At 36.2% G+C, this 22941-nt stretch overlaps 1 protein-coding gene across 1 annotated transcript in view; it reads right to left on the reverse strand.

Moving 5' to 3' along the window:
• CFAP54 (cilia and flagella associated protein 54) overlaps positions 1–22941 on the reverse strand; it is a 252763-nt gene that overhangs the window by 131482 nt on the left and 98340 nt on the right. Inside the window, exons 27-38 of the mRNA XM_059681924.1 lie at positions 21684–21815; positions 20518–20632; positions 18520–18609; positions 17666–17792; positions 10095–10209; positions 9462–9559; positions 8548–8778; positions 7183–7325; positions 5455–5636; positions 3680–3907; positions 986–1209; positions 753–888 (exon numbers count right to left, since the gene is read on the reverse strand). Of these exons, the coding sequence (XP_059537907.1) occupies positions 753–888; positions 986–1209; positions 3680–3907; positions 5455–5636; positions 7183–7325; positions 8548–8778; positions 9462–9559; positions 10095–10209; positions 17666–17792; positions 18520–18609; positions 20518–20632; positions 21684–21815 (1821 nt within the window). The remainder of the gene's footprint in view (positions 1–752; positions 889–985; positions 1210–3679; positions 3908–5454; positions 5637–7182; positions 7326–8547; positions 8779–9461; positions 9560–10094; positions 10210–17665; positions 17793–18519; positions 18610–20517; positions 20633–21683; positions 21816–22941) is intronic.

The following is a 22941-nucleotide window of genomic DNA, read 5'->3' on the forward strand; positions in this document are numbered from 1 at the left end:
ATCTTTTAATACATCAGTTTACATGTTTATTATCTGATCCTCCTGCCACCCCTCCAAAATTAAGCCCCATGAAGCAAGAACTCAGACTGTATTCTCTCTACATAGAATATACAGGAGGAAAGGATATGCAAAGGCCATGGGGAAGCTTTGTGAAAAGAAGAAATGGAGTCCTTGCACAGCAGCTGCAACACATAGGCATACAGACAGGTATAGGGGCAGGCACTGGATGTCAGCACCCACGGATGCCAGAGGCCCATGGGCAGGACTATATGAATGTAATGGCTCTGATACTGGCTCAAACACTGTCCTCACTGTTGCTAATGGATAAATGAGCCCTGATAAGAACTTTTTTAAAAAATATATATTTTATTGATTTTTTACAGAGAGGAAGGGAGAGGGATAGAGAGTTAGAAACATCGATGAGAGAGAAGCATCGATTCAGCTGCCTCCTGCACACCTCCTACTGGGGATGTGCCCGCAACCAAGGTACATGCCCTTGACTGGAATCGAACCTGGGACCCTTCAGCCCGCAGGCTGACCTCTATCCACTGAGCCAAACCGGTCAGGGCAAGAACTTATTTTAGTTTACCCTGTTATAGAAAATACTGGCACACAGTTGGCTTTCAATAATGTTTGTTGATTTGAATGATAAATGCCTACATGAAACTAATAACATTTATCTAATTCCTAAATCTTTGTTACACGTGTACTAATAAGAAATCACAACTGCATAAATAAGAGAGTCAACTCACCTTCTCATTATATTCAGCCTCATATCTTACACAAGGTTGTTGAGTAATATCTGGGCCCTCGAACTTGGATATTCTCAGAAGGAGCTGGCGCTGTGCATACACCAGGAGTGGTGTCACTTGCTCTGTGTATCTCTCACTATACAGGGTAAAAATACATTAAAAAGCAAACATTAGTTAAAACATTTTTTTCAGTGAAGTCTATCACTTTTAATTGCCCTTACACCAGTACTTACTGTGAAATTATATTGAATTGAATGGCAAGTGCTACTAGTGTTTCCCATTTTTCTACTTGATACAAAAGTTCCAGAGATTTTAATATAAAATCATGGATCCATTTCAAATCAACCATATTTACATTATCCAAAGGATGCTCAAAAGTAAGGCTAGAACCACCATTATCATTTTTAATATTTCCATAGCAACTTGGAACACTGTATTCTCCTTTTTCTTCAATAATCTGCAGGAAGCACATTAAAAGTGTGATTCCAGATTTTACTACACATTTTTTGAAAGTTGAATGTGATATATAAAAATACAATATGGAAAAGACTGAACAGAAAAAATTCTGAATATTTTTATTACACAAATGAAACTTCATAACGCTAACTAATGTAATTTTTGTGATGATGGAAATGTGCTGCTATATCTGTGTTGTTCTAAAGAGCAGCCACCTAGCACATGTGGGTACTGAGCTATTGAAGTGTGACTAGTGCAATGATAATTTCAATTTTATTTCATTTTCATTTATTTAGCCTTAAACTTAAATAGCCACATGTGGCCCTGGCCAGTGTGGCTCAGTTTGGTTGGAGTGTCATGCCATACACTGAAAGGTCTTGGGGTTCGATTCCTGGTCAAAGCACAAACCCAGGTTTAGGATTCAACCCCTGGTGGGGCAAGTGTGGAAGGCAACTGATGGATGTTTCACTCTCACATCGATATTCCTCTCTCATCCTCTCTCTCTCTCTTCCTTCCTTTCTCTCTAAATATAATAATAATGTTAAACAGCCACATATGGCTAGTCATTACTATATTAGCACAGGCTAAAGTCTATACTTCTGGAGCATAGTCACTATCTAAGTTAGGATATTGAACCTAATTTTGAAGGAAAAACAGGTTTTATTATATACAAATAATTAAGTTTCCCTAATACATTGGTTACATTCATCAGTTTGTAGAATAATATATGCAATTCCCTGATGCAAAGGTCAAATCTATTGAGAAGGAAGTCTTCTAGAAGACCTTCTTTTAGCCTAAGTTAAAGCATTACTGTGTGAGTGTTGTGTTCCAAGCTTTGAGTGTCCAGAGCAGGGGTCCTCAAACTTTTTAAACCAGGGGCCAGTTCACTGTCCCTCAGACCATTGGAGGGCCAGACTATAGCTTTAAAAAAAACAACTATGAACAAATTCCTATGCATACTTCACATATCTCATTTTGAAGTAAAAAAACAAATGTTTTCGGCGGGCCGCATGTGGCCCGCGGGCCGTAGTCTGAGGACCCCTGATCCATGGTATATGTTGAATCTCTGTTATAAAGGTGCATATATTTATGACTACTATGTTTTCCTGGCTAATAGAGCCTCTTCCCACAATGAAATGTCCCTTTTTATCTCTCAAGTGTTTCTTGATTTGAAGACTATTTTATCTAATATTAATATAGCCTCACCAGTTTTTTTATACCTACTGTTTTTATGATATATCTCTTTCTACTGTTTTATTTTTAATCTATCTTTTTCTTTATATTCAGATTCTTATCTTGAGGACAAGTATAGGTGTCTTTCTTTTTAATTCAGTCAGATAATCTCTGCCTTTTAATTGGGATGTTCAATCCACATATATTTAAAACTAGAGGCCTGGTGCACGAAATTTGTGCATGGGTAGGGTCCCTAGGCCTGGCCAGTGATCAGGGCTGATCAGGGCCTTCTGGTTGCTGGCCGGGGTCTCTCTTCTCCAGCTGCCAGCTGGGACCTTCCTTTGTTCTGTGCCGCCCCCTGGTGGTCAGCACATCATAGCAAGCAATAGAGCTCCTGGTGTCCCAGTCAAACTCCCACAGGGACACTTTGCATATTAGCCTTTTTATTTACATGTAGATGGTTATTGACATAATTTATTATTTTTCTTTGTTTTCTTTGTTTTCTATGTGTCCCATATGTTCCTTTTCTTTTTTTCCTGCCTTCCGTAATTAACTATTATTTAGTTTTCCATTTTACTACTTTGGCTTTTTAGCTATATTTCTTTTTTAGTAGTTACTCTAGAGATTATTAAACACATCCTTAACTTATTACCTTCCACTTAGAGTTAATATTGTACCACTTTATAGCTATATAAAGTGTAAAAACTTAGGACAGTTTAATTTTATTTACCGTCCCAGTCTTTTATGCTATTGTTGCCATATATTTAACATCTGGAAATTACTCCATGACTCAAGGTGTTTATGTGTTCACTAATTTTCATTGTGTTTAGGATATGGCATGTTTGAATTTTATCAATTTTACTTTCTTGCTTTAAAGCCTAATGTGTAAAATTTTAAATGTAAGTTCTACCAGATATGAAGTAACAGAACAGGCATAGAAAAACAGTGAAATAAAGATTAAAAAACCAAACTTTATGATCTCTTTTGGGATCTTTTTCCTTCTTTATCAAAAGATTGCTATGAGGATTAAATGCACTAAGGTCAGTTTATGTAGAAGCTGGGGCTTAGTAGATGTTACTTTCTGTTCCCTTTAAGAAATTAAATTTTCAGAGTAAGATATTTGTAATTAACAGCAATGCAAGATATATAGTGAACCAAATAATAATGAGAAGCAACTTAAATACAGACAAACCAACTAAGAACTGAAGAAAAATATTAATTTCTACTTATCCCAAGCTGCATGGTACAAAATATTTGTTAATTAAATACAATAAAAATAATTACCCAAACACTCTTACCTCAATAGAATTGGTATTTTGTAGTTCTATTAACATGTCAATAAGTAGTTCTGCTCCAAAATAGAATGGTAATACAGAGATAGAAAGGAAACCATCTCGACTAATAGGAAATACTTTACACAGGTCCACTGCTTGTTTAAGAAGGATCTGTAGCTCCTGAGAATAGTTCCAAAGGGCCCGACAGCAGTTCTGAAGCAGAGTCCAAAAGCCGCCTCGGTGAGCAAAAACCTAAGACAAACACAACATTCAGAAGACTCCAAAGTTCTAAAAGTTACACATCTCTGAACAACTTCATCTTTCTGCAATATTGATGTCAATAATAAGAATAACACCATTTGTTCTGTGCCAATTACATGTGCTAGATATTGTGGTAAGACCTTTGTATGCGGTATCTTACCTCCTTCTTACAATAGCTCCTATGAAGTAAGTATGTACTAGTATTCAATTTACAGATAAGGAAATGGAGCTAAGATCATAAATCTACCAAATGGTGAGCTGAGGTTTGCACTTCGGTGGTCTGACTCCAACACTCCTAGGTGCTGGGAACGTGGCAGTGAGCAAGAAAAGCCAGGTCTGCTCTCATGCTGCCTCAATTTATTAGGGGAGACCAACACTAGAAAAGTAGACAAATAAAAATATAATTTCACAAATAGTAAGTTGTAAAGAAAAATAAAACAGAAATGAACTAGGACCTCACAAGGGTAAGAGAACATACCCTTTTAGACAGAGTGGTCAGGAGAGAAGTCCTCTCCGAGGAGGTGACTTCCTGAATGTTGAGTTGAACAAAAATCATGTGAAGGTGGTGATGGGGATGTTGGGTAGAGGAGAGCAGTTGAGGCTGAGGGGACAGCAAGTTAAGAGCATGGAGGATGAACCAGAGGGCTGAGAAGCAAACAAGTTTACTGGTTTCAAGACCACTGAGGGGAGAGTGGACTCCACAAAAGCAAGAGGAGCTGAGTTCTGAGAGGTGAGCAAGACCCACACCTTCTAGGTCTTGAAACTGGTGGAAAGGAAAGCAGGATGCAATGTCATGGTCAAGGAGATGATGTGGATTACTTTACATTTTTAAAAAGCCACTCTCCCCACTCCACAGAGAACATGAGAACTTAAGTGTGTTTCTTTCTTGTATAGAAACGGTACATTTTATCTCACCTCTTGAGAGGATTAAAGTATCTCCCTCCTTACTAAGAGAAAAAGGAAATTAATTTCTTTGTAGCAAATGACTCCAATTTGAGTTTCATAATCTACCATATACTATTTGAGAAGAAAAAGAGAACATTTGAGAAGAAACACAAGTGGCCTGTAGAACCAGAGGCCTGGGGCAGAGGCGGATCTTACCTGTGGCCTAGAAAGATCTTCCCCTGCTAGAGGAAAGAAAGGGGTCTATGGTGGCCCAGGAAGGATCAAGTTTCCAGGGAGAAAGCCCTGTGTCACCAGAGAAACCCATGTCCCAAGTTTGGCAAGAAAGCAGCAGAGGGGTGTGTGAATATCCATGAAGACTGTGTAAACAGGAACAAAGGCCACCTCTTCTCCAGGCGAATGGATGGCTGATGGTGAGAGGAGCTCACCCCTCTCCCTGACAACTTGACAATGTGTAAGACCTCATTACCATGGCAGGCAAACCTCAACAATGACTGAGAGAAAACCCAACAAATTTAGTCTTAAAACTGAAACTAAAATTATACATAGTAAGCAAATAAATACATCTTACGCACCCAAATTTATGGGTTGAGATTTGTATCTACCACATTAGCAAAAATGAAGGACCACCTTACCATTGCTCTCCTACAATATAAAAAGATTTTCATAAAATGGTCCAATAGACTCAAAGTTGCTGCTCTATCCTTTTCTTTAGCATTAAGAGCTCCCTGAAAGTCAGGGTCATTAGCTGTTTGTATCTTAGAATCAGTTTCATCGTTCATTTTGGAATCAATAAATATTGAAAACTCTTCAGCATCTACAGTACAAAAATAAAGGATAACGTTATTTGAAAACAGACAGTTAAGTTCCAGAAAACACAGTAGGTGGTAAGTATCAAATGAGTAATTCAGATAAGAACAGCTATATAATTTTGGAGAAAGGACAGGATTATCACAAACACAATGAATCAGGGAAGGTTTCTAAAGAAGGAAGCACTTAGATTAGGTCTTAAAAGGTGGCATGATTCAGCTATGAGGGAAAACTATGGAGAAGAATATTCCAGGCAGGGATTATGGCCAAGGTAGGTCTTGTGGTTTTTTTAGGGACCAATGACAGGATCGCACTGTTTCTTAATTTACCCTGAGACTGGCCATTCTCAGGACACATACACTAAAAGGTAAGTAGTATTCCCTGGGATTAGGCAGTGCAGCAACCCAGGCCACTCATTCTCTTGTTGGTGTGGTATAAAAACACAGAGCATTTCTCCTGCCGCAAACCTTCTCTTACTAGTAGAACTCTGCATGACATAGTAAGTCTCAATAGCAAAATATTCTATTGCTGACTTCATGGAGCTTTTAGATAGAGAGCTAGTTTTAACAAAAATCAAGAAACTATATATTACAATCTACATACAAAACTCAGATTCTTTCTAGGCTAGGAAATTCACTTTCAAGTACTTCAATATTCATAGCATGACATGCAGGTACTCGTTAAACTTAATCTACACCCTAGAAGAATCTAGAAAGCATGTCAAGTACCTCAAATATGAATCAACTCCCCTGGGGCAGTGAGCCAGTATATGAAGTACCTTTTTCAGCAATAAGTTACATAGTACTTAAAATACCATTATTAGAAATCAACATAAGAGACTTTGTAACAGCATAAAAAATCTTATAATTTTTTATTTGTGAAGTGAGTGGTATTCAAAATAGGTGATTGTTCAGGTATAACGTCATCAGTGCAGATGGAGAGCCCTGTTCACTTGCATCTCTCCAACCTGTTAGAGTCCCCTGTCACCTGGCCTGATGACAATATTGGTTGGTTCTGCCATCAGAATAGTATGACAATCATCTTGGAGTAAGCTCTCATGGAAGTTGCTAGTTGGAGATCATAAGGCCAGAGTAGACTGCACGGAGTTAAAATCGGTTCGATTGAACAGCTAGCTATATGACTGTTTTCATGCCTGCCTGCATCACTATGTTTGGTGGAATTTATTCTAAAACTTACTTCCACTAAAATATAACCCCTTGACCACTGGGGGCTACCAACACTTCTAAAAGAACATTATATTTGCTAAACAACCAAACTGTTTTAAGTCAGAAAACAATATAGGTATTTCCAAATATATATGATACTACCATAAAAATTGGAATTTTTAAAAATAAGAGTCTCCTACAAAATATTACAATTCAACTAAATTCCTGGGTCATTGGGAAATGGTGCATGTAATTCTGTGTGTCTGCCCAGTGTGTGTGTGTGTGTGTGTGTGTGTGTGTGTGTGCGTGCGCGCACGTGTGTGTGTTTGTGTGTCATTAGTGAATAAAAATCTAGAGGCAATTTGATAATATGTTTACTTATTTTACCTGATGGTAAATTAATCCTTCTTTTTTTAGCTGTATGAAGGAAATCAAGCATCACTTTATAGTTTTCTAGAGTCAATTTTCCTGTTGGTAATACTGTTCCTGAATTATATAATGAGAATATACTAGGATCACATGATCGGAAACTGCAAGAGGGAAAAAAAATCTTATTAAAAAACATTATAAGTAAAATTGAATTAAATGTCAAGTACAACCTACTTTAATGTTTTAAATATTTGTGAGTTAGTATTCTGTATGTTGCTGCCAGAGAAATTTCTCATCACAGCCCTGCTCAAAAACTCTTAATGATCTCCCACTGTATATAAATTAAAGTCCAGACTTAACAGACTGTTAAGACTCTCCATGACCTGGAACTGACCTACTTTGCAAATTATCTTATACCACTCTCTATCATATACCCAAGATTCTGGTTAGACCATTTGGGGTTCTTATCCTCTGTTTTTCCTACCTGGGCTCTAACTCCTGTTTTCCACCCACCTGGAATGCCTATTTCTCTAACCATACATTTCTAAATCTTGCCTATTTATCAAAAGACAGGCCAAGTGGCCCTCCCACATTAAATCTTTCCTGTTAGTCTCAGCCAGAGTAAAGTGACCTTCCTGGGAACAAAGAAGACTTTATGAGTACTTTGTCTGCTCCCATTATCTAGAATTATCCATGAACATTTATGATCTACCCTACCAAATTCTAACTTTCATATCCTGTTCATGCTTGCATGCCCACTGCACCTACCTCAGGATCTTGTGTCTGACAGGTGCTCAACAAATCTTTTTAAATGACTCTACATCACCTTTTTAATGGCTGCATAGTATTCCATAAATACATTTATGTATTTATCTTCTATTTTTATCTCCCATAACACTTCAGCCAAAGGTATTCATTAAGAGCTCAAAAATGTCTCTTGAATTAGTAAGAAAAACTCTATATGAGAATATATAATCTATGTTTATAGAGGCTTACAATATATATATTCATGGAGGCTTAAAATATCTCTAAATAAAATAGAAATTTGCCTAACGCCCACTAATGTCTACAGTTATTATGCAATTAATATTAAATTCCTCTTGGAATTATATTTTCTCCTTTTACTAAAAGTTTTATTGAGAAACATAGTCAAGATATATGCAAATTAGTACTTCATAAGAGCTTATATCCATCACCTGTTTGGGAAAGATTCTAAGATAAGAAATATATCAATAGAAAAAAAAGAAATGTATCAATTACCAAGTAAGACAGAAGCACTCTGTAACCTCCTTAAGTTATTATCAACATTGAAGCCCTGGACATACAAATACAATCCATGTTCTTGAAACCTCAAAAGTATTACTTATTGATAATATACTATACCTGACCATTGTATGTGAAATGCCAAATTTCATCTTCAGACGTTCCCCTAGCTTTATTAAAAGCATGTTGAAGTGTGCATTTGCCAGATACAGGTTCATCTGAGCCCTCCAGGGCATCTCTTCAAGCCATATTTGACGGAACCTTTTCTTTTTAATATAATTAAGTATTAGAGGATTCAAGTTATCTACCAGGAATCGATGTGCTATTTTTCTAACATCAAATCTCTTATTTCTGCCAAGGGACAAAGAAGTTTTGAAATTATACAAACTTTCAGATATTTGAAGAGAAATGATTCCAATTTGTACATAATCAAGAAGTCACTTGGCTGCCCTTATGCAAATGTAACAGGCTTATTTATCATTTACTTAGTACTAAAAATGTAAAAGAGGACAATAAAGAAGGCACAAGAATGAGCACAAGGGACAAAGTGACTACATATTGTCTCCAATTCTCTCTGATGTCTATGTCCTAAGCTCAAACCAAACAGAGCTTTTCTTTTCTATAACGAAAAGGCCACTGAGATTAGACAAATAAATTATAACATAATTGTTCACATTCATCAATTAACTTAAATATTAAACAAGAAAATCATTTCTCTGTGTGGTTCCTTGAAAAATAATGATGAAGCAAATTTTTTTTAACTTTAGCTAGACTGGAAGGAAATAAAACATCACTCATAATGATAAATAAAATAAGTTCATAAAACCATACTCAATATGATCTGGAAAAGAAGTAGTATTTCAAAAATTTTCTAGTTAGTACATAATTTAAGTATAAAATACATTTGTTTAAAATTATTCCTATCAAAATCTCAAAATGCGTTTTGCTCTCTAGTTAAGCAGTATACCCCTAAAGCCCAAAATAATGGGCTTCAAGTAAATGTTTACTGAATAAATTAAATAATAAATGAATACCTTTCACGTTCTGGCAATTCAGAAACATGTGGATTTTTGGATAAAAAGTCTCTTAGAGTTCCCTTTTTTTTAGATTTTCTTTTTGGTATTTCTGTAGTCTTAATACAGGAGAAAACAAAAATTAAGTTCTGAATACAATATTATAATTAACTCACACTCTAATGTCTATCTATTGACATTAAAATACAGTGGTTTCTTTATAGCCCTCACTTAAAATTATTATCAAAAGTAACAAAAATATCCCAGTAAACAAAAAAAAAATGATGACAAAAATATCCAAATGAGCCCTGATCGATATGGCTCAGCTAGTTGGAGCATCGTCCTGTATACCAGAAGGCGGCGAGTTTAATTCCTGGTCAGGGCACATACCCAGGTTGCAGGTTCAATCTCCAATGGGGGCACATGTAGGAGGCAACTGATCAATGTTTCTCTCTCACATCAATGTTCACTCTCTCAAATAAATTTTAAAAATTAAAAAATATATTCATTTGAAAACTTAAGAATTGTAATGTATAGCTATAAAATTATGCTTGTATTTCCTTCTGTTTCATGTTATAATAAATTATAATGCAGCCAATCGTGTGTGATACATATATCTCTTCATTTCATTTGCTCAAAACTCACGAAACTTACTTTCCCAATCTCCATTACTGCAGCTTTGTACTTCTTCACAGATTTATCTATTTTTTGACCCAAAATATTGTCCTTATGTTTCATTTTTTTCATTCCAAGTAGGGACTCATTTCTCCTAATACAAAAAAGGAAAAGTTTGTTAAATGAATCTGCAAGAATTTACAAAACTACCCCAAAGTAATTAATCTTTAATGAATGTTGTCACTAAAATTATGCAAGAAGAATTTCCAAAATCGTTTGTGTCCTATGCATAGACTGTAATATTCCTGGTTATCAAGGAATAGTTGGCCTCTCAAAAGAGCAAAATGTAAATAGTACCATAAAATTTGATTTAGAGCTGACATGTGATGCAGAAAAAATGGAATTGCACCAAAAATAAAACATGAACATTTCATTATAAAACTGAGAAGATAACTACATAAAAGTGACCCTAGACAAGCTACCTTGCTTCCAACAGATTTTAGTCTTTTTGGTTCCATCATGCGCAAGCTTCCAGTCACTATCACCTTCTGGATGCCAATAAGAACTAAGCATTTTAGGTTACTATGTACTAAACTCTCTCCCTTCCCCTAATCACCTATAGGGAATCTTAATCTTGTTTTTTGTTTGTTTGTTTGTTTTCTAAATCTGTCATGGATCCCTATGGCTCACTCCTCAAACACTATAAAGTCTCTCAATATCCCACCCTCTAATGATAATTATCACCTATTTTTCCTGAAATATCTATATTTTCTAAAATTTATATTTCTTTTGGTAAGTACAGCAAAACCCTGCTGTAACATGATAAACAGGATCCAAAGCTTGAATTGAATAACATGTAGGGTCACATCGATGCAAGGCTAATGAAATGACCAGGTGAGTCTGGATAGCTAGTTCCAGGAGTTACAGTTCTAAATCCATCATGCTCCCATGGGTAGTTGGCCTCTTGCTTCAATTTTGATGATGATGAGCCTGGATCCTGTGGTTGGTTGGAGCTCCAGCCCAGCTACAGCAATTCCAAGAATCTCCAGTTAGTTCGGTATTCATTTTGGCAAATGTTTTGTCTGTCTGAACTAGGAAGGCTTGACCAGTGATGGATGGATTTGGAGATCCATCCTGTGTAATAGGCAACTTGAGACTGGTCTCTTCCTTACTTCCTCCATATCCCACCCCATAGAATGCCTGAGCTGGTTACTGTATTCCATGAAAAAACAGAAAGGAGGGAAAGGAGGTCAAGAATGTACACTTGGACTACTGTCTTCCCAATCCTCTCAGCATTCTCCTCCATGTCAGCAGAACTCTCATCCACTGAATGAATTAAATGCTTCATAGAATGTTTCCTCCTAATTTTGGCTGCTTTTTGTTTATGTTGTATTATAAAAAAAATAGCATTTATAAATTTTTATATAGTCAGAATTACTGATCTTTGATTTCATAGTTTATTCCTTATTTAATTACTTATATTAGTTCGTGTTTCTGACTCAAAACATTGAGTCACAATGGCTGTCTACCTATTATTTCAAAAACACTTTATACTTTAGCTGATAGTATAAATTTCTCCTTTTACTTTTTACTTTTTCAAATATTATTATACTAGCCTATTCCATCTAAATTGATCTGATTGGAATTACATTAAACCTATAAATTAAATTAAAGATAATAGAAATCTTTACAATATTCCATCTGCCCATTGAGCAATATACTATGTCTTTCCATTTATTCAAGTCATTCTTTTTAATATCTCTTAGTGAAGATGTTTGGCCTTCTTTATATTAACCCAAGTCCTCTCACAACTCCTAATAAATTTAATCTTGTACTTCACAGAAATGGATAATTTTTCTATTGTACATTTTAATTGATATAGGAAAGCTATTGATTTTGCAGTTTTACATCTAGCCATCCTGTGGAATGCTATTATTAGTTCAGATAGGTTTCAGTTAGTTAGCTAGTTAAGTTAAAAAATAATTATGTGTGCTCTTGCCTGGTGGCTCAGTTGGTTGGAACATCATCTTATACACCAAAATATTGAGGGTTCAATCCCTGGTCAGGGCACCTATGGAGGTAACTGATCAATGTTTATGTCTCAAATCAATGTTTTTTTCTCTCTCTCCCTTCCGCTCTCTTTCTAAAATAAATTTTTTTAAATACATCCTTGGGTGAGGATTTTTTAAAGTATTATTATTGGCAAATCTCAATTATTTTCTCTTCATTTTCAATGTACTTTATTGTTGGATTCATTTGACAAACATTTTGAGACCCTTTTATGTGATAATTACATAAATTGTCATTTCTACTTTAATGTATTGGCAAGAACTTTCAAAACAATGTTAAGTGATAGAAGGAATAATAGGTTTCTTTGCTGTAGAGCTTATTTTAACAGAAAATATTCTTCTAATCCTAATTTGCCAGGAGTGATTGCTAAATTTCACATGACTTTGAGCATCTACTAAAGACTCCTTTGGCTACCAGTGATAACTATATATTTTTTCTTTATTGATTAAGGTATTACATATGAGTCCTTATTCCCCTTTTGTACCCAATGACCCCCCCACTCATGCCCTCACCCCCCTGGTGTCTGTGTCCATTGGTTAGGCTTATATGCATGCATATAAGTCCTTTGGTACTATATTTACAGATTTATTACTCCTATATTTGTATTGAGAATAAAATTTATATTTCATTGATGAATTAATAAGCTAGTATATTATTTTGGATTTTTGCTCCTATATACTGCTAAATAAAAACAACCCATAATTTTCTATTTTTATTGTCTTTTCATAAAACTGTATCAGAGTCTGTTGTGGTAAATTTAGCAGGAGACTTTCTACCCATATTCTGAAGTAGCTTTATGTAAAATAAAAATTATTTGTTTCTTTAAAAACTGAAAGAATGCCCAGCCACGATGGCTCAGTGGTTGAGCATTGACCTATGAACCAGGAGGTCATGATTCAATTCCCAGTCAGGGCATACGCTCGAGTTGCAGGCTCAATCCCCGATTGTGGAAGAGGCAGCCGATCAAGGATTCTCTCTCATCATTTATGTTTCTATCACCCTCCCCCTTCCTCTCTGAAATCAATAAAAATATATTTTTTTTAAAAAAAAGAAATGAAATCTGACAGAACTAGCCTAAAAATTTTTGAGCTATCCAATATTTTTACAGCTTCAATAAATTCTAAATTATTTTTTTCTAGATAATTACCACTTTCAGTTAGGTTTTCAAATTTATTCGTATGAAATTGTAATTAGTTAGCTAATTTTTCTTTAACCACTTCAAATTTATTATTATTTTCTCTTGGATTACTTGTATTTTGCTTTTTCTTATTATGCCAGCCAAAAATTTACATAATTTAGTTATAACTTCAGAAAACCAGCTCTAACAGTTCTCAATTGAACTAGTTTAAAACCAACTTATAATTGATTAATTTCAACTTCTATTTTCTCCTTTCTTAGATTTATTTTATTTTTCTAATTTTGTGAGTTCAATAAAAGTTCATTTAATTTTATTTTTCCTGTTTAGTAATAAAAGCTTCTAAAGCTAAAAATGTGTCTTTAACTGCTGCTTTGAGTACAACTGACATTAGGGTTTCTTATTATCATTGCTTTTAAAAGGCTCTATACCTTTAAGTAGATTTCTTTTTTTTATCCAATAATTTTATATGCCAGTAATTTATTTTGTTATGACATTTCAGCTTTATTGTACTATAAGAGAATGTGGTCTTTACAAATTTTAGTCTGAGTAATCTGAGTTTTGATTTTTAGCATATTACTTTTTAAAAATTTAGTGAGTGCTTTAAATTAACTATATATAAAAAATAAAAAAAATAAATTAACTATATATATTAAATTATATAATTATATTCTTAATTATATTAGGTATGTTTTCTATATCCTTTTTATTCCTTTTTTAAAGTAGCATGTTATATTCTAGGTTATTATGTTTCTGTCAAATAAGCCTTGTCTTTTCAGCAGTTATTTCCATATACTTTGACTTTTTGTTATTTAGAACATAAAAGTTTATGAAGTAGCTTCATTGTGATTTATAAGCATTATTGGTAAAATCATCCACTTTGAATGTGAAAAGATGGCATTAAAACTAATTAACAAAAAGCCATCCAAAGTGGAAAGGAGGAGGTAAAACTGTCATTCGCAGATTACATGATATTATACATAGAAAACCCTAGGTATAAAACTCTATGTAAGTTCTTCCACATTGAACTTACAAAAAGACTCCATTAAAAACCTACTAGATTTAATAAATAAATTTGGCAATGCAGCAGGATATAATATTAACACCCAGAAATTGATGGTATTTTTATATATCAATAATGAACTCTCAGAAAGAGAAACTAAAAATACAATCCCTGCCCTGACCGGTTTGGCTCAGTGGATAGAGCGTCAGCCTGCAGACTGAAGGGTCCCAGGTTCGATTACAGTCAGGGGCATGTACCTTGGTTGCGGGCACATCCCCAGTGAGGGTTGTGCAAGAGGCAGCTGATCGATGTTGCTCTCTCATCGATGTTTCTAACTCTCTATCTCTCTCCCTTCCTCTCTGTAAAAAAAAATCAATAAAATATATTTTAAAAAAAATACAATCCCATTTACCGTTGCAACAACAACAAAAAATAAGATACTTAGGAATAAACTTAACTAAGGAAGTAAAAGACCTGTACTCAGAAAACTACAGGATGTTGAAAAAAGAGACAGAGGAAGATATAAACAAGTAGAAGAATATACTATGTTAATGGATTGGTAGAATGAACATAATTAAAATGTCCATACTACCCAAAACAATCTATAGATTCAATGCAATTTTTATTAAAATACCAATGCATATTTCGCATATCTAGAATAAACACTCCAAAAATTTATATGGAACAAAAAAAGACCTCGAATAGCCAGAGCAAACTTGAGAAAGAACAAAGTTGGAGGAATCACAATATCAGATATCAAGCTATATTACAAGGCACTATACTCAAACAGCCTGTTACTGGCACAAGAACAGGCATATAGACCAATGGAACAGAAGAGAGAACCCAGAAATTGAACCAAGCCATTACGTTTAAGTAATATATGACAAAGGAGGCAAGAACATACAATGGAGTCAAGACAGTCTCTTCAATAAATGGTGTTGGGAAAATTGGACAGGTACATGAAAAAAATGAAACTAGACCGCCAACTTACACAAGAATAAACTCAAAATTGATAAAAACTTAATGTAAGTCATGAAACCATTAAAATGTTAGAAGAAACCATAGGTAGCTGACGAATTTCAGAGGGAAAGCAGGAGGTGGAGAGGGTGGGAGGGAGCAATGAACCTGGGAACTCATAGGCATATATGCATACATAGCCCATGGACACAAACAATATTGTGGTGAAGGCCTAGGAGGGGGCCGGTGCAGGGTGGAGGGCGTCAATGGGAAAAAAAAAAAAGGAGGACATCTGTAATACTTTCAACAATAAAGATAAATTGCAAATTTTTTTTAAAAACTAACAAAAAGTAACATTCTTTAAATATTGCCAGGACAATTGATAGAACTTTTAGGGGGTAAAAAACTAAAGTTTAATCAAAATCCCCATACCAAAAAAAAAATCCATATGGATTAACACATTAAGTAGAAACCATAATATCATAAAGTTGGAAGTAAATACAGCTGTGTATGTGTCTGTTGCAGTATGAGAAAATTTCTTTGTTAACACTGTTAAGCATGTGAACACAAAAGAAGACAGATATTACTATCAAAGCAGAAATGGAGGTGTTGCATCTGCCCCTCCTCTACACTCCCTGACTTGGAGAAGAGTGTCCTGAAACATCTGCTCAGCCTTAGAATGGAAATCTTTTTTTTAAAAAAATATAGACTATATTGATTTTTTACAGAGAGGAAGAGAGAGGGATAGAGAGTTAGAAACATCCATGAGAGAGAAACATCAATGAGCTGCCTCCTGCACACCCTCTACTGGGGATGTGACCGCAACCAAGGTACATGCCTTTGACTGGAATCGAACCTGGGACCCTTCAGTCTGCAGGCTGACGCTTCCAGCCGTGGGCAAACTACAGCCCGCGGGCCGGATCCGGCCCGTTTGAAATGAATAAAACTATTGAAAAAAAAGACAGTACCCTTTTATGTAATGATGTTTACTTTGAATTTATATTAGTTCACACAAACACTCCATCCATGCTTTTGTTCCGGCCCCCAGGTCCAGTTTAAGAACCCATTGTGGCCCTCGAGTCAAAAAGTTTGCCCACCCCTGCATCCACTGAGCCATACCGGTTAGGGCAGAACTGAAAGCTTTACCTTCATGCTTATACCACTCAATTTTCAACCTCAGGTCTTTTATTATACCACTGGTCAATGCTTCTAAGCCACTTACTCTGTTTTCCTCTTTCAGAATATCTACAGTATTTTGCTTCGATCGGGCCTCCCTGGTCAGTCCTCCAAATTTCACTGCACACTGATAGTGTCTTCTAACTTTTTTTTGGTATCAAGAATATTACTTACAGCTTCTAAACATCTAATTTGGGCTATGTTTTTCTTAATGTAATGGAACTTTCTAATTCTGACCAATGTTCTTATTACCAGAGCCTGCTTCATTTAATACAAGCAATTTCCTCTTTTATGTCTTGAAAATATGAAGCACATATATTCCAAGCATTTGTTCCAATAATAGAAGTGCCTATTTCAGGAAGACTATTTTCCTGTGTATTTTTATGATAATGTTTCTCTTCTGCTGCCATTTTTTAAATGGACTCCATGTTACTGATGCTTCCCATTACTAAAATGAGATAGATCTGGGCACAGCGGTGAAAGTAAAACCCAGCTGTTGGAACAAAAGTTGGGTTCATTTAGCATCTCTCATAACTGGCATGAAACACTGTAATTTTATTTGGAGTCAAAGAGAACCATTCAGGCTCAGAGAACAAGGGGAAGAGCTCTAAGTTTTACTACTTCTATTTGAGGGACTCCTCATTCACATCTGTGCATGAAAACCCAAGGAATGGCTCTGCTTGCTAACGTAAAGGAGTTAGAAGAGCATGTAAATGACCAGCACTGGACCTAGAAGCCTACGTGACAGTGGTCCTCAACCTTCCTAATGCCACGACCTTTAATACGGGTACTCCTATGTGGGCGTATCTGCATGTGGGTGGACCCTCCTGGAGACAGATAGAGGAGCGGTGTCTCAATTCCTAAGACCATCAAAAATATGTGTTTTACGATGATCTTAGGCGACCTCTGTGAAAGGGTTGTTCGATCCCCAAAGGGGTCGCGACCCACAGGTTGAGAACCGCTGCTATATGAGGAGCTGACGGCCCAGAGATGTTATTATCCATCTTGAATCAGTAGCAAAAAGGCCTAATTTACTTCCTGCTGCAAACATAAACATACTCTAATCTTATTCCTTAGTTGGATTGTATAAATAATTTTATGTTTACTTATTTGTTTTTTTACACACAAGAAACATAAATCCTACCTCCCAGGTGGCTGTTTTAATTGTCTATAGCTTATACTCGTTTTCATCTACCTTATATATCTTTATGTGACAATGTTACTTATTTTTTAAGTTGTTAGTAGTAATAAAACAGATATTACAAATACCTTTTCAAGAAGTCAGTGATAGGATTTGTGATCTCCACCATAAGGGAATATTTTTCATCATTTATACATTTTAGCATAATCTGGGTAAAAAATTCCAGGAATCTAGGTCTCTGTTTAAATTTCATAACTGTGAAAACAAGGAAGTTCATACATATACAGTTACCAATACACTCAGTTATTAGTGCTGAATGGTTATTATTACTAATACTCATTTCATTCTAACAGAAACATTTATTAACCTGTTTTTTTAGATTTCTCACTTTTAAAAAATATGTAGAATAAATGTGGTGAGAACTACTGTTTTCTAAAATCAAATAATCCTTTACAGTCTATATTTCATTTATTTTCCAAATAACTCAGTGTTAAGATTTCTTAAAAGTTGCCTCTCCTATATGTCTAGTTGTAAAAAAATTGCAGAATAACTAGTTATCCTACTTTTTATTATATTGCCCTCTGAGTTAAGCAATAATGCTGCTGTTTCTTCACAGCTGAACTTAACGATCACTGACACATTTCTCAATTCCCTAGTTTTTGCAAGTTTCATAATAACCCCATCTACTACCCAAGTAAGCCACCATCAAGGTTCCGTCTTCCCAAACTTTAAATCAGGCTCCTATTTAGGTCTCTTTCATTACTTGACAATCAAAAGTCTGGATTATTCTGAATGAGTAAAGGACCCAAAATCTTCTGCCTAGAACAGGTTAGACCAAGCATGTCAAACTCGTGGCCGGCGGGCCGCAAGTTTGACATGCTTGGGTTAGACCTTTAAGTAATAAACAACAACAAAACCCATAGAATGAATGATCTTCAATGGTAAGGTGAGTGAACAGCGTGTACACATTTAAGTCACCTACCTTCTTTCACAGCACCTTTGACCGACCAATTTAAAACTATAGGGTAAAGAAAGATAGGGTCCTCTGATCCTGAGAGTTCAGCTGTAGAAACTAAGATTAAAAAATATTAATAATAAGTAATACATTCTATTTAACATGAATAACCAAATAGGAAAATTCTTTGGAGGAGATGAAAAATAGGAAAAAAACTCAAGTATTCTTTCTAAATTATGTGCCTTAAAAGTATCAACTATATCCTATCTTAGAGATTAAAAATTTCAATAATTTCAATTATTTTCTTTTCATTTCCCCCACCCAAGAGCCAATGAGTCTGCTACCAAATAGCTAAAAAGTTGCAAGGCACAGGTTTCTGTTATACAACAGCTGTCGTATATCAGCAAAGCCCAGACTCAGAAACCTACCAATGATATTAACTCCATTTTTATAAAATTATCATTTAAAGACAGTAAAGCATAGAATAATGAACAGCACAGCCATTGGAGCCAGATTGCCTGGGCTCAGCATCTAACCATCTTTAAATTATGAGACTTTGGGAAGGTACTCAGCTTCTGTGTGCCTCAGTTTTCTTATCTTTAAAATGGGAATAACAGCAATGCCTTCTTTGTATAATGGTTATATAGGAATTCTGGAAGATCTGAAGTACCTGCTTTTTAAGAATGTGATAATATTTATCACCAGAAACTAAATCAATTGCTTATACAGATTTCTAAATTGCAAACTCCCAAAATTCCAATCATTGTGTTAACATCCTATCCAATAAAGAGGGGATATGCTAATTGACCCTCATACTGTCACAAAGATGGCGGCGCCCACAACCAATAAAACCAATAAGGAGGGAATATGCTAATTGACAGCCTTGCCCTCAAAGATGGCGGCACCCACAGCCATAAGGAGGGAATATGCTAATTGACTGCCATGCCCTCAAAGATGGCAGCGCCCACAGCCATAAGGAGGGAATATGCTAATTGACTGCCATGCCCTCAAAGATGGCAGCGCCCACAGCCATAAGATGGCAGCACCCAGTTCCCTCAGCCTTGCCCGGGTGGCAGGAGCACGGCAAGGCCAGGCCTGTCTGGGGGCGGGCCCAGCCTTGCCGCGCACCTGCCTTCAGAGTCCCCCAGTTCCCTCAGCCCCCCAGCCGCTCAGGGCCATCCTGAGGCACAGGTAACCAGGGCCAGCCAAGGCTTGCACTGCTGGCAGAGGCAGCAGCAGAGGTATGATGGGGGCGTCACCTTCCCCTGATCACCAGGTCACCTCCCGCCCTTGAGGGCTCCCGGACTGTGAGAGGGGGCCAGCCAGGCTGAGGGTCCCCCCCCCCTCTAGTGCATGAATATTCATGCACCGGGCCTCTAGTATTACTATAGAGCACAATGACTTGAAATTAAACTAATCTTTCACTTGAGTAGACAGTGTTTCAAAGCACTCACACATTAACACCTCTCATGCTATCCCTTTTTATTTCTCAGTTACCCTTTGCTGTTAGAGCAGTGCTTCTCAATTTTGCACTCTCCCTCCCCAAAACATTTGGCAACATTTTCCTCCCAGTTGGTTGTCACAGCTGGGGGCAGCGGGAGGGGAGTCTTGTATGCTATGTGTCTATAGATAGAAGCCAAAGTGCTGCTCAACATCCACAATGCCTAGGACAGTCCCCCACAACAATTATCTGGCCCAAATTGGCAATAGTGTCAAGGTTTAGATACCTTACTTTAGAGCCAGAAGAGATAGGCTCAAATCCAAGCTAGCTATGCAATCCTAAATAAGTCACTTAATCTTTATGAGTCACATCTGTAAAAAAGTAGTTAGCAATCCCTTATTAACAGAATATTATTAGGATTATAAATTTAAAGTTAAATTTATTATATAAAAGCACTATGTAAACCTTAAAGGGTTTACCCAAATGCTAATCTCCTCCTAATCCTTTTAACAAAATATATTCTTATTTAAAAATATATATATAATGCTCAACACAAGTATACAGAAAGAAAACAAAATGACTACATTGCTTCGTCAGTTTGAGAAGGTTTGTCTCCAACAAGAGCAGCTGTTCATTTATTTTTTCAGGCGATATTGTCTGCTGTAGCCTCTTGGTCCTGGAAGACTTCATAGCACAAGCCTAGAAACATTGGTTACATTTCAGAATGCACTTCAACATGTTCCAGCAATTATCATTTTCAAATAGCATCCTTAAAATTCTGTTTTCATACTTGTAAATAAAACTATGATCTACATGGCTAAACAACGTGAATTAATAAATGCCAGAGGCAAGGGGGCTTTCATGGGGACATGTGCAGGGACAGTGTCCTGAGGCAAAGCCTGGGTGATATGCAAGGGCTGGCTGACAGGCTCTGAGAGTGAACACTTGGTGGGAAAAAAACCTTCAAATCACCTCCAAGTTAAACTCTCTCTAGATAAAGCAACCCCCTTGAAAAAAAAGGATTATGGCTAAAAAGTTTATCCAGTTAAACTGTGCTGATAGTTGAAGATTTTTGTGGCAAACAAATGCTTCTGTGGAATCTCCACATATAATAGAGATAGAAATGGAACTACTCTGATACAGCCACCCCAGTCATTGAAGGGGCTTCGAGTAATCCCTAGTGCACCTCAGAAACCTGATCAACTAAGTGACAGTTCAAATTTGATTAACCAAAACATTTAACCATAGTTTCTAGGAAAGACAATCAAGCAGGCTCTAGTAAGCACCAAGCTTGGGAGACAGATACTAAAAAGTTGTCTCAAACGTTAGCAGTCTTCTAAAGAAGACAATTTAAGTGTGACAGTGAGTTTGGGAAATCTACTTTGAATACTGTAAAAAGCTCTGACATGTTCTTACTACATTCAGTGAGGCACCCAGGATAATAAAATCTTCAATTTGGAAGACTTTACAGGGTTTTTAGTCCAATATCCAACTGGGTGCAGGAAGCTTATTATCAGCCCTAACTGATGATCAGTACAGGTGATAGGGAGCTTTCCAGTATTCTAGCATGAATTTATTTTTTAATCCCAAAAGAAAAAGGAGGGAAAATCAGCTCTTCACAATATATAACTTTTCTTTTATGTAAATATAACGAGTTAAAACTGTTTTTAACATGTTTACTAATAACACACAATCTCTTAAAAGACTCAACTAAATATAAGCTTAGAGATGAGGAACAAAAAACAGTTACCTCCTCTTGTGTTTCTTCTGGCTCATTAATAATACCAAATAGAGATTTGCACTCCGATGTGATGTCCAACATCTTTTTCCCATAATTTATAATAATTACTGCCAGGTCATATTCCTTCCATGAACGCAGAATCTAATTTAAAATATTTACTAATCATCTCTTTTGGAAACTCTTAACGATTCTCAAGTGTTTTGCATCATTTTTCATAAACTCAAAAGTCCCATTAATGTTTTGGGTCTAAGAATTACCGTTTCTGTTAAGGAAACTGAAAGCTAACCCCCAGATCATATTCTCTAGAATTAAAACTGCTTGCTTCCACTATTTTGAATATGGGACAAATAACAGGAATCTCATCAACAATGGATACCCCGTACCTCTGGGACATATAGCCATATGCATTTAGTAAGTTAACTATTCAGAAAATGTTTCCACTTAAAAGATCCATGTTAAAACAAAATCATTCTTAGAGGCCACATAACCATCACCTCTTGTCTTGAGTTGCTTTCCAAGTGAAATGGCAAAATTGCTGACAATGATGTTGTGGGGGAGGGGCATTTACAACCATAAATGCATTACAAGGCACTTTGGTAGTGTGCTGAGCTAGAATTAAGCTGTTTGGGGCAGATTCTCTATGAACCCCAGGAGAAGCAGACACTAATCATAAGAAGGGGAGTGGCCCACTCTCCCACTCCCATCCATATTTCCTGTTATTGCTATTCTTTGCCTTCTCCACCTGGTCCTTACCTACCTCCCTACTGTAATCTTTGACCACTCGTCTTCTTGCACTTTAAGTTTACAAAATATTGACCCAAGTATAAATTCTGACCATGGTTTCAGGACTGCATGCTTTCTTACAGCTGAGCCACTTCCCAGAACAGCTTCCCCGCTTTATTAGAGTAATGCCAGGTTATTAACATAACCTGGTCATTAAAACCTGGACTCTAGCATCAACTCCAAGAAAGCTTCCCTGGCCAGCAATCTAATTTGTATGGAGCCTGCTGCAGTGAAGGGTCACATGACGGGAATACACTCACTGTGAACCCCATAAGGCAATTCTCTATGGGTAGAAATAAGTTTGTATGAATTTATTATATGTAGATGCATTCTGTCAAGTTAAATAAGTTAGTATTTACAATGAGTAACAAGTGTTATTTCCCATGCAGGGAAAGGATATACAGTAATAAGTGGGCCAACCCCCCCACCCCCACCCCATGCACAAATTTCATGCACCAGGCCTCTAGTATAGTAATAAGTGGCT

This window comes from Myotis daubentonii, chromosome 2 (genome assembly GCF_963259705.1).
Source record: "Myotis daubentonii chromosome 2, mMyoDau2.1, whole genome shotgun sequence".
NCBI classification, from domain to species: Eukaryota; Metazoa; Chordata; class Mammalia; order Chiroptera; family Vespertilionidae; genus Myotis; species Myotis daubentonii.